Source organism: Budorcas taxicolor, chromosome 13 (assembly GCF_023091745.1).
Source record: "Budorcas taxicolor isolate Tak-1 chromosome 13, Takin1.1, whole genome shotgun sequence".
In the NCBI taxonomy this organism is placed as follows: Eukaryota; Metazoa; Chordata; class Mammalia; order Artiodactyla; family Bovidae; genus Budorcas; species Budorcas taxicolor.
In genome coordinates, this window is record NC_068922.1 from 54,032,037 (window position 1) to 54,044,414 (window position 12,378).

At 61.0% G+C, this 12,378-nt stretch overlaps 1 protein-coding gene across 1 annotated transcript in view; it reads left to right on the plus strand.

The window, feature by feature from the left end:
- The window catches only part of KCNQ2 (potassium voltage-gated channel subfamily Q member 2), a 42,870-nt gene extending 41,985 nt beyond the window's left edge, over positions 1 to 885 (plus strand). Inside the window, exon 18 of the mRNA XM_052650699.1 lies at positions 154 to 885. Coding sequence (XP_052506659.1) covers positions 154 to 885 — 732 coding nt within the window. The remainder of the gene's footprint in view (positions 1 to 153) is intronic.
- Positions 886 to 12,378: the final 11,493 nt, after the last annotated feature.

Sequence of the window (12,378 nt, forward strand, 5' to 3'; positions counted from 1 at the left end):
GAGCATTGCTGCCCTCCCCAGCTCCAAGGAGCATCCCAACCCCCGCCATGAGAAGCATCCAGCCCTTCCCACTTCCAGGGACCGTCCTCCCCACCACCAACCCCCTCCCCAGCATGGGAACCATCCAGCATGGCTCACTAGGCCCTCCCACAGGTCCTGTCCATGGAGAAGAAGCTGGATTTCCTGGTGAACATCTACATGCAGCGCATGGGTGTCCCTCCGACGGAAACCGAGGCCTACTTTGGGGCCAAGGAGCCGGAGCCGGCGCCACCGTACCACAGCCCCGAAGACAGCCGGGACCACGGTGGCCGGAGCGGCTGCATCATCAAGCTCGTCCGCTCCACCAGCTCCGTGGGCCAGAAAAACTTCGCGGCACCCCCGCCTGCACCCCCCGCCCAGTGCCCACCCTCCACCTCGTGGCAGCAGCAGTGCCACCCCCGCCCAGGCCACGGCACCTCACCCGTGGGGGACCACAGCTCGCTAGTGCGCATCCCGCCACCACCCGCCCATGAGCGGTCCCTGTCTGCTTACAGTGGGGGCCACCGGGCCAGCACGGAGTTCTTGAGGCCGGAGGACGCCCCGGCCTGCAGGCCCCACGAGGGCGCACTGAGGGACAGTGACACATCCATCTCCATTCCATCCGTGGACCACGAGGAGCTGGAGCGCTCCTTCAGTGGCTTCAGCATCTCCCAGTCCAAGGAGAACCTGGATGCCCTCAACAGCTGCTACGCGGCGGTCGCTCCGTGCGCCAAAGTCAGGCCCTACATCGCAGAGGGCGAGTCGGACACGGACTCGGACCTCTGCACCCCGTGCGGGCCCCCACCGCGCTCCGCCACGGGCGAGGGCCCCTTTGGTGATATGGGCTGGGCCGGGCCCCGGAAGTGAGGCCACCTGCTAGCCTCCCCCTGACTCCTGGCCTCCTGGTCTCGAGGCAGATGCTCTGGGGCCCTTTTCTTAGAGCAAGGCAGTAGGGGTGCCTGTGCAGGGTGGTGGGCAGGCGTGGCCCTCAGTCTCTTGCACTGAAGGTTGGCAGAAATTCTTTTCCAGCAAGGGGCAGCCCGGCTGGCCGTGCCCACTCGGCAGACTCTGCAGACCATTGGCCGGGGCATGACAGAGGCCAGGGTCAAGGCTGAGGATAGGCCCCTGGCGGCCAGGTGCAGGCTTCGTTGGGGGCAGGGTGGCAGCGAGGGGCAGATCTGCCTTGTGAGGCTCAGCAGGTTTGAGGCCCAGGGCGTGTGGCTTGTCTCTGCCCCCATTCCTGTCCTGCCCCATCATCCTGGGTACCACGCACAGCTGCTGGTCAGTGTCGCCTTCTTCCCCTGGTTCTGAGCGTCCTGTGACAGGAGCCAGCCCCACGTTCAGGACCCTGGCCTGAAGGGGGGATGGGGGCAAGGCTTGGGACCCCCTCCAGAACAGAGTGGCCTCAGACCTCCTGAACTTGATTCTTGTGGGGAGGGGCCGGCTCCATAGGCTCCTGGAGGGGATCCTTGGGGTCTCCCTTCCAGACCTGGAAGCTGGGGGGTGTCCCCTGTGTCCTCTCCCCTCTCCCCTGGCTGGACGCTGGTCACCACACTGTGGCCAGCGCTGTGATATGGACCTGCCTGCAGGGAGGAGTGCTGAGTGGCTAGGGTGCCCCCTGGCTGGGCTCATGCTCTGGGGTCCTGACTGGGCCGGTTGTGGTGAGTCGATTTGCTCGCTGTCCTCCAGGGACCCTGCCTCACCTGTCCCCCATCAGCCCCCCAACAGCACCCCCGCTGGACGATGCTTCAGCCAATGGGAAAACCCTTCAGTAGAGTCCTGCCCCACACTGTCCAGAGATGAAGGAGCTGCCTTGTAGGTGATCTCTCCTGTCCCTCCTAGGCTGACCATCACCCCCACTCTCCTCACTGACCAGCCCTTGACTGTGACCTCTGGGTGTCTTGTGATCAGTGATGCCTGTTCCCTCCCTGGGCCCTGGGAAACAGTGGTGTCCATCCTTCTTGTTTTGAGCCTGAGGGGCAGTCGCTTTGAGCCAGGAGTCCAACCCCAGGAGGCAGAGTGGACCCCATCCTGGGCCCCCGGTTGTCAGTGTGCAGGGGCATCTGGCATTTGGGGTGACAGGACAGCAAGCCTGGACACCTAGTGCCCTCTGAGGCAGTGACCTTCCTGTGCACCAGGGCTGGGTCTGCAAAGCCTACCATGTAGTGACTTCCCCTGAAATATCAGGTCCAGGGAGAGCCTGAGCTGTCTCCTCAGGACGCTTCCGTCCATCCTGGTCAGTGAGAGACTGTGCTTGCTTTCCGGGAAGGACTTTGAAAGCAGTGTCTGAGGGTTGAATGCCCCTGGCTGTTAGGGTCCTGGCCTCTGAGATCCCTGGGGAGCAGTGTCTACTGCAGCCTCTGTGTGTGCCCCCCCACTGCACCAGGACCCCCAGGTCCCAGCCATGTGCACCTGTCTGCTGGCCCAGTGCAGGAGGACCCGAGCTCGGAGTCAGAACCGTGGTCTGTGTTCAGGGCCAAGGCATGAGGATGCTTCCCCCGAGTCTCCAGGGAGGGTTGGCTGTGGGATCTTCCATGTGGCCTGGGGCAGGGGGGTGCCTCGTTGCCCCCCCCAACCCAGCGTGTCTGCTCTGTGCCCGCTTCATGTTCTCCACCTCAGACCTTCAGTGGTGAGCAAAGCCCCTCTTTAGTGTTGACTGTGTGAAGAGACCCCGGCAAGTGGCAGCTCCTCTGGGTGAGGGCGGAGCTGCCCTTTGCCCCCCATCTTGGGAGAGAGAGGCCCCAGCTGGAGGGCCCCGACAGGGCACAAGCAGGCCAGCCCCTGGACCAAGTGCATCCATAGCCACTCCAGCCCCCAGTTGTTGCTGTCTGGCTCTGGAAGGGTTCAATTCAGGTTGCCAGCCGCAGGGACCCACCCCTGTTGGACCTTGGCCTGCTTGGGCCCCTGGCCTGGTAGGAGGGGCCTTTGGCCCCTGGAGAGAGGTGCATGTCCCATCACATGCATGCCCTGTGCTGTGGGTCCCTGGTGACCAGAGAGGCTAGCTTGGTCTGCAGAGCTGCTAAGCAAGATGCTGGCGCCAGGGCCACTGCTGGGAGGGCCTCTGAGGTTGCAACAGGAGGGGCTGAGGCCCGACGATCCACGTGCCGTGCTCAGCAAGGAGTGTGATGCCTCCTCCATGAAATCCTGTCCCCCATCTTTGCTTGGGGGACTGTTTCGGGGTGCAGTTTTAGGAGATGATGGGGTAGAGGCTCCTTCTCAGGGGCCTAAGCAACATGTGTTCCTCTGTGTCCATCTGCTGCCCCAGGGGCCCCACCTTCAGGAGGTATGGCAGGAGAGTGCTTGGCATTCCAGGCAAGTCGGTGCACTTTCTGGGTGACCCATGGCTGTGGGCCCACCCTGCCCCACCGCACGTGTGGTAGGGGCTTCCCAAGAGAAGCATCTCAGTTACTTGATCATGCGGCTCCCCCAGCTCCGCACATGCCTGTGCTCACACTCATGCCTGCAGACATACAGCACATACACACTCATGCATACACACCCACAGGTACACACACAGCACCTGCACACAGAGTCACATGCATTCTCACCCAGACACACCAGAGTGCGCACACTCACCCATGTATGCACAATCATACACACCCATGTGCACACACACTTACCCACCCATGCACAGATGCCTTGTCTGACTCGCTGTGGCTCTTCCTGCTTCAGTCCATAGGAATTAGTGAGTTCAGGAGTTGCAGACAGTCCTGGGAATTTGACCCTGGGTGGGGTTCTGCTCTTCTGACCTCTGGGCAGCACCTCAGGGGGATTCCCAGAGCCCAGGCAGGTTCCCGCCTACCCTTTTCCTCCTCCTCAGCTGCCCCGGAGGCTGTCCAGATGCCAAGATGGCCTAGGCTGGGCCAGGGAGGTCTTGGTGTCTGTGGGCATCCAGCTGCAATGTGGGGGCTCTGGTGGCTCCCTCTGCCCTCCTGAGCCATGTGACCCAGCCTCAGGACCCTCTCCCTTCTTTGCCCCACACCTCCCTCTTCTGTGACAGCATGAGCCATGGCCACCGTGGAGGATGAAGGAACCCACCCAGGGGGCAGGGGACTCCCTCTGGGGCCTCCCTGCCGGGCCCCTGCCCCTGGGAGACCACGGCACCCTCCAGGGGGCACCACCCTCCTCTGGGGGGATTCGCCAGGGAGTCCACCCCATGAGAAGAGCCAGTCATTGCCCTCTAATTAACACTCTCAGCTGGAGCGGTCACCAGACAGCAGCTCCCCACAGCTTTCACACGTTGTTTTAACTTCTCCCTTCCCTAGGCTGGGGTACCCTGGTGGTCACGGGCCTAAGATGTCAACACAGGATGGGGGGGAGTGTCCTCTTTTCTGCTACACCGTCATGCTGTTTGTGGACAGAACATGGTCCTGGGACATTGCTGATGCTTCTGAGGCCCCGGAGGGTGGGGACTGCAGACAGGCCTTTGTAAGATTGCTGGTGTTAATTCCCATGCTCCCCCGATGTCAAGACCACACCAGGCGCTGGTGGAGGCGTTGGCCCAGATTTCTTCCTGCAGAGTCAACATTGGTTCTGCAACGAAGTCCCCAGAATAAATGGCTGTGAAGAGGGCTGGTTCGGCCGGGAGGCCCCACCTGGAGGGTTCAGGGCACCCCACCACCAGCATGGTGGGGAGTTATGAGCAGCAGGGTGGCTTCATGACTCCCAGTACACATAGCTCCAAATTAGACACTGTTCCTCGCGTGGCACTGCCCTGCATGGTCTTCACTGCCCTGGGCAGTGATGTGGACAGTCCTGCCCTCTGTGACCCCTGAGCAGAACTCCAGGCTGCCTGTTTGTATGGATGGATGTTAGGCCCTGCAGGGCCGGGCTACTTGCTTTTAGTGCCCAGGGGAGCCACAGGCCATCCCAGGCCAGCTGCTTTCTGCCCCCAGGGCAAGCTCCACTTGGGCCTTTACCAAGTGCTAAGTGGGAGAGACGATTGGGAGCTTCCTGAAGGAGGTGATGTGCTAGGATCGGGGGCTTACACCTGCCCTCTGTCCAGGGGGCCTAGAAAGCCGGCTGCCCAGGGTGGGACACTGAAGCGCCTGGAGCTGCACAAGTGGGGCACACAGCTCGTTGGCTTCTGTTGACTTGTGAGGATGGGGTTGTGAGGATGGGGGCAGATGCGGAGGGCATTCTGGGGGGAGGAGAGTATAGGAAGGAGGTAGGGAGCATGAAAAAGATGCTTGTGGGAGGAGAGACCCCTCTGTCTTGAGGAGCTCTTGTCTTGGACACTTGCATGGGTCCCTTTGCCTGATGGAGGTGTGACTGGATGGCCCTGTCTGAAGAGACCCTCAGTACAGGCAGATTAGGCACCGGGAGAGGCGAGGACCCTCCTGGGGGGCAGCCCTCAGTCCTGGGGTTGCTGGGCAGGTGTGTGGACTTTGCTGAATGCTGCACGTCCAGCTCTGACTGAGTTTCATAAAGTTGTTGCCTTAATGCACGTTGATGAAAATTCACCGTGGTCACCCCCTGCCCCCTTGGCTTCTGCCAGGCACCAACCTGCGACCCCGCTGCCTCCTCCATCCAGGGTCCGCGGGCCCAGGTCTGCAGCAAGTACGGGGGTAGGGGACCTCATGGCATGACTCCTGCGGGGCTCTGCCTGCCCGCCCACCTGGGGACCCCGCCCCCATTCCACGCCTTCCGAAGGCGGCCCGGCCCCGGCCCCGTCTGCGCTGTTGTCTTGGCTGTCTTTGCACTTTTGTTCATGTTCATGCTCCAAAGAATATGTCATGATGCCTTCAGTGCTGACGAGCACCGTCGTGCCCGCGCCCCTGCAGCACAGCCGGGCCTCTGCTCCTGGGCCTGTCACCCCCGTGACAGGTGACCTGCGTGCCGTCCGTTTTCCAGGGACAGCCGCCCAGGGAAAGAATCTAGTTTTCTATGGACCAGCTGAGACTCACTGACTGCACTCACTGTCAGGCTGATGCGTGTGCCCCCCGGAGGGCCCAGCGCAGGCTGCCCGGGGATGGCGGGTGCGCGATCTGGTGTCAGGGACACACATGGGAGGTTCTGGGAAGCTGTAGCGCCACGGGGAGGAGTCGGATGCCCAGTGGACCTGTGCACTTAGTAAAACACAGTGATTCAACCTGGACAGTGTGTGGCCTCTTTCCTCGGGGCTCGGGGCTGTTGGCCGGTGACAGGGCTTAGGTGGGGTTGCACCCTCCGAGGTCAGGGCACCGAGCCCAGTCAGTGTCCTGTCACTGGTGTAACGGTGGGGGACAAGCTGGTGGCTCAGACAATAGACATGCTCAGGATCCCGGGCCTGGGATCTGAGTCCACCGAGCTCCCCACCTGGCCCTTCTCTCTGCCACTGGGAGCGGCAGGAGTCCTGGGAGTGGGCCCTCGAAATGCTGGGTGGGCGCCTGTGTGTGTGGGGGGCCCTTTTCTCAGGTGCGTGCTCTGCATGTGAGTGGAGACTCAGAACTCGCCATTGGTTCCCTGCCTGGACTCTGATGTCCCCCAGGCCCTCTTGCTGGGCTTGGCACCTGCTCTGTTGCTGCCCCCATACCTCCTCTCTGTGAGAGGAATGGGCTGCAGGTGGGTCTGAGATGTGGCGGCGAGCTAAGCCTGTGTTTTCAACTATACTGCCCACTGCCCTCTGGAATTTTCCACTCCGCTGGACCCTCCTGGGGGTCAGCTGAGTAGGAAGAGCAGCTCAGCAGGACAATGGACCGAGAGGCAGTGACCAGGCCTTGACTGCTGCCTCCACAGCCTGTTCCCAGGTGACCTGGCTCTGCAGCAGGGGCTTAGGGAGAGACCTGGCAAGCCTAGGCCACCCACCAGAGGCCTTTGTGCTGTGAGACTTCCAGAAAGTTCTGGCTGGGGTAGCCTTGGGTTTGGGGGAGAACTGGGGTCTAGGTGCAGCTGGACTCCTGCCTGCAGGCGCAGGGTCCCCTTCTGTTCTCACCTGTGTCCACCCAGATCACCCACCTGGGTCCTGCTGTGTCCTTGCCCGTCTGCTAGAGCCAGAGGAGAGGGCTCCAGAGACAAGGGGTCATATCAGACCCCTGGGGGCCCTGCTATCCCTCCTAGGGGTGCTGGTCCAAGGGTGCTGTGGGCACCTGCTGTCCACCAGCTCACCCACTGCCTGTCCGCCACAGGGCCGCTTGGGCACCTCCCGGTCCTTTGGCCCCTCCCTCATCCTGAAATCTTGTTCCCCCGCAGTTCTGCCCCTTCCACCCACCTGGACAAGCCCTCCGGGGGTAGGAAGATGATGTCCCCCCCCGTCCCGTGGTGCATTTCCAGATGGCTTATGAGCCCCCCCACTAGCTCACATGCCCCCTTGATCACATGCCCCTGTCTGTGACTCATGTTCCACCAGGGTTCCTAGCACGTGGGGCGCCTCTTATTGCCTGAAGGTGAAGCGGGCAGGGGACCCAGCGTGTGAGTGCTGGCCTTGGAGGGTCAGAGGAGACTGTGGTGACTGAGTGACAGGACGTGTGGTGGACAGATGCCATGCGCAGGCATGGATGTAGGAAGGCTGGTGGGGAATGCCAGCCTCTAAGTGTGTCCAGCCTCTGCCCAACCTTAAGCCCTTCCAGGATGGATGCCCCCTCTAGCCCTTCCTGGGCCCCAGGGCCTCTGCATCCTGGTGCCACTAGGTGGCAGCACTCACCTGGTGGAGAGCTGCCTGGAGCTCTGGGACACGGAGCCCATCTGGGGAGCCATCCCCGGCAGCTCCCAGGGACTATCATTCCTCAACTTGGAAAGGCTGACTGGTGGCTTCTGCTGTACTGATGTCCCCAGGCCTGGCCCTGGACTCTGTGGCACCTGGGGAAGGGCCTGAGGGTTCAAGGAAGGGCTCCTGCTGTGGGGGCTCCTTGGGGCGGGGGCTGGCAAGCTGGATGGGGAGAGGCTAGGACGCTAGCCAGGCCCTCAGGCCTCAGGGCAGTAGGAGGCACTGCTCCATCCAAACACTTTGGCCTGGGTCCCGGTGTCTACTGACTTGCCTGGTGCTTGTTCTGCTGCTCTGCAATCCGGGGCTCGAAGCTGGGGTGGCTGCAGCCACAGTCCCGCCTGGACCCTCAAACCTGCCGCTCCTGGGATCCCAAGACCATGAGGTGGTGTTCTCGGAATTGGACTTGACTTGGTGGTGCTAGTGGTAAAGAACCTGCCTGCCAAAGCAGGAGACGTAAGAGCCGGAGGTTCAATCCCTGGGTCTGGAAGATCCCCTGGAGGAGAAAATGGCAACCCACTGCAGTATGCTTGCCTGGGAAATCCCACGGACAGAGGAGCCTGATGAGCTATAATCCATGGGATGGCAAAGAGTTGGACACGACTGAAGTGACTTAGCACACAACAAGACTGAAGGCTTCTCTGGGAGTGGTGCCCTTCATTCATTCAAACATTCATTCTCTCATTCATTCATTCATTCATTCACTCATTCACTCACATATTCATTCACTCATTCATTCATTCGGGTATTCATTCATTCACCAAACAGGTCTGTGTCAGTCCTTGGAGCAGCAAGAATGAGGCAGACACGGCCTTGAGCTCAGGGAGCCTGAAACCCAGACGATGGACACCACTTATGAAGCCTGACTTTTCATTATGGCTACTGGAGCACAGACGGTAGGGACAGAAATGCCACTGTGTGCGTGAGGTCAGAGGTCAGACAGCTCCATGGGTGATCACAGCCTACCCTTACTGGCTTGTCAAGCATCTTTGTCTCAAGGCAGAGCCTAATCCAATCCTGGGTCAGTGGTCCTAATGGACCGTAGGTACAGCAGGCCCCGGGCAAGCTTTGACCCTGGACCCTCAAGGAGTCCAAAGTGGGATGTCTGGTGCTGGGACCATCCCGCCGCCCTGCCTAAGTAGCTGAAACCCAGGGAGGGAGCCACGGACAGACCTGGAAGCTGTCTCCCGTTACTAGAGCTGCTGCCCAGAGCAAGTTCTATCGTCACCAGCTCCCTTTCCGGAAGCTGACGGAGCAAATCTCCCTGACCTTCTCCTAACACAGCTCAGCTCAGGCCCTGCGCTGGGAACACAGGAGTCAGGCAGGGATGCTGGGCTTGTCTGCAGACGTTATTACATCCCCGAGGCTGGTGCTTCAGGGCAGGGCTCTAAGATCTGGTGAGACTTGGGTGAAGTTCAGGGTTTTCACAGGTGGGAAAGAGGGGTTACTGAGCAGGGGCCCAGCCGTCATCACTGCCTGGTGTTTTGGGAGCCCCCAGACTGCACCTCAAATGGTGGCATGGGGATTTGTGGGACACAGCTGTCCACACCAGCCCACCAGGCTGCTGGCTTAGAAGCTGCACATTTATGCTTGTCCCAATGGAGGGCAGGCCCAGAAGTTTCTTCTGTGTGAAGGCAGATGTGAGACCACCTCACCGAGTCCGCAGTCTTCTCTGCCTGGCTGACTGTGCCCTCTCCTTCTGCATTCTGCCTCTCTGTCCTTGGCAGCATTCTGCTCTGAACCCTTCTAGGGCCCCCCAGTGCCAGCAAGGAAAAGTCCAAACCTTCCCCTCACATCTGTACCTCTGGGAGGGTTGACCACCCATGCCTTCCCTCCTCCATGGCTCTTCCCCAATCCTTATGGTCCTTCTGGGGCCACCTCCACTCCTGCCTTCTCCTTGTAGCCTCTGGGCCCCTCCCTCGTGTAGGCCTATGTTCCGTGGGTGGTGTACAGCCCCCTCTGTCCTCCCACCATGGGTCTCTTCCTCTGAGGCCCTCCTATCTCTCCAGGGCCAGCTTCTTGAGCCTGTGCCTGAGTCCCTGCAGACTCGCTGGGGTCTGACACCAGGAAAGGCCCCAAATCCAGACACTGCTGGTCCTCAGGAAACCCCGCCCTGTAGCAGCCAGCATCTGCTTTTACAAGTTGCAAGAATGTCATTTCTTTTTCAATTTAAGATGAAACAGCTTAACTCAAGCAATTGGCGTTTTACTTCTGCACGTGCAGAAGGAGGACTCACTGGTGATGATGGCACATGGCCTGTGCTTCTCAGACACTTTTAGGTGGAAAATGTTTAGTTTTCAAGCATGGCCTTGAAACCTGGCCAGGCTGGGAGCAGGGAACACAGAGGGTGGCTCGGGACACTGCCTTCCTACCTGGAGTGACCCTGGGTGGGACCTGCCCAGGGTGTCCACGGGCCAGTGGACCAGGAGAGTGCTGGGCGCAGGACTCATGCTCACAGGAGCCGTGCTCATGCGGCCAAGAGTATCTATGGAGCACCTACTTAATGCATCCTTTGTTCTCTGCCTTGTGGGGAGGCAGGGGAGAAGGCATGACTAAGCCCTTGAGCCACTCAGGGACCCGCTGGACTCCTGGGAGAGGGGCTTAGAGGACAATGGTGCTCTGACCATCCAGTGGTCAGTCTGCACCAACAGTGGCCCCAATCCAGCTACCTCCTCCATCGGCCCCCGGCCCAGGAGCTGGAGAAAACAGCTCAGCCCTATCCGCCACCCACGCCATTCACCGGAGCCAGACAGCCGGAGCTGGGACTGCCTCCTTGACATTCAGAGCTGCTAATTTTTCATCACAGGGTGGGTTTGACATTTGCATTGGAATTGGTTTCTGTTAACTTCCTCTGGCAGCTGGCTGGTTCAGACTGAATCCTCCCGTCTGCCGCATCGCTGCCTGTGGTCCACCCCACCTGCCCGGCCCGGGGAGGCTCAGGGCCCAGCCACCTAGACACAAATCTGGTCCTCCACTCGACCTCTGCTTCCGCCTTGACCTCTGGACACGGCTGCCCGCCCGGCCCCCGGGCAGCTCCCAAACAAGGGAGTCCAGGGGCCCTGGTCCTGGGGCCATCTTCCCTGGCGAAGTCCCAGCGCACCTGCCCGTTCACTGTTTTAGCGCCCAAGTCCCACGTCACCTGCCTCGGGTCAGGGTGGCTCCCTTCTTCTCATCCTGGCGTCCACACATGCTGGCACCCCCTGGCTCCAGCCAGCCCAGGAGCACGCTCCCTGCAGCATCCAAGCCTCACAGGGCGCACCATCCCTCCACACTCCCGACGCTGCTGCGCTGTGCCTGCATCCGGAGAATGGGTGCCTGCCCACCGCGGGCCAGGAAGGCTCGCCCGTCTTGTAGACAAGGGCCAGGGGGACAGGGCCTTGTGACCCCAGCTTCGCCTCTCCCCAGGCTTCTGATGGGGGTTGGGGTGGGAGGGAGGGGCTTCCTCAGGAGGAAGCTAGGTGAGTGGGCAGAGCAGGGCTAGATGAAAACTTTACAGGTGGGAGGGGCCTGGACAGAGCCCCTGTTGAGAGCCCAGTACCTCCCACCCCAAGAAGGCCCAGCTCCCAGCCTTCCTCTCCCAGAACAAGTCCGCCTGTTGGGAGTCTGTCCTCCACTGCGGCTTGGCCTGCGTTTAGAGCCCCCTCCTGATTTAGGAGAGGGCCACATGGCTTAGAGGAGCTAAAGGGCCTGGCCAGAGGTTCCAAGTCGGAGGGAGTTGTGCAAGAAGATGGGGAGAAAGAAGGCCCTCTGGGGAGACGGCAGAGTGGGCTTCCAGGCTCTGACACTGAGCACAGCTCCCATGAATTCTGAGAGCCACCCCAAAGGAGCCACAGGCTGGTTTCAGAAGGAGGTGGGTCCATGTAGTCTAAGCAGTTGGTTCCCTGCCAGCCTGTGCCCACCTCGGGGGCTGCGGACCTCCCCCTTGGCCGCCTGGGCCACCCCTCAGGACTCAGAACTTGCAGATGGCAGAGTGAGGGAGCTGGAGGAGCCAGCTGGGCGTGGGAGGGGTCTCAGGTCCCTGGGGACCCCTCTTGGTCCTGCAGAATCAGCCCAGGGAGTGGGACCTGTGGGGCAGTTGCCCGAGCTCCTCCTCTTGTGAGGGGGAAACCCACCCCCAGACTGGAGGGAACCCGTGTACGCTGCTGACAGTCTGACTGTGGCCTCCTTGGGGATGGGATCCCTCTTGGAGGGGAGGAGGGGCTGCCTTCCCATCTAGGGATTGGCCTGGACCCTCACCCCAGACGTTCCTCCTAGGCCCCTTGGAGGCTGGGAACCTCCATGCTCTCGCCACACAGAAAATACCGGAGTGGTGAGGGTGCTCCTCTCGCAGGAACCCTCACTTCCGGATCCAGCCAAGGCTGCCCAGGGCCACGTGGGGGTGCTCAGCCCACAGCTTGTGCCAACACCAGCCTCTGGCTGAGACCTTTGACCCCTCTGCGTCCTATCCAGATTCCTGGCCTTTGAGGCTGTGTGAGGTGATAAATGGGTGTCACTGTTTGAGGCCACTGGGTTTTGGGGTAGTTTGTTGTGTGGCCACAGGTATGCAACCACAGGATCACAGTGCACCCAGGACACAGGTCTGCAGCAAAGAGAGTGTGGCCTCCGTGGGTGCAGGTGGAGAGCAGGGAGCTGCCCGCTGCCTCCCTTCTTGGAGCGCTGTGTTTGTGCACTGCTGATGG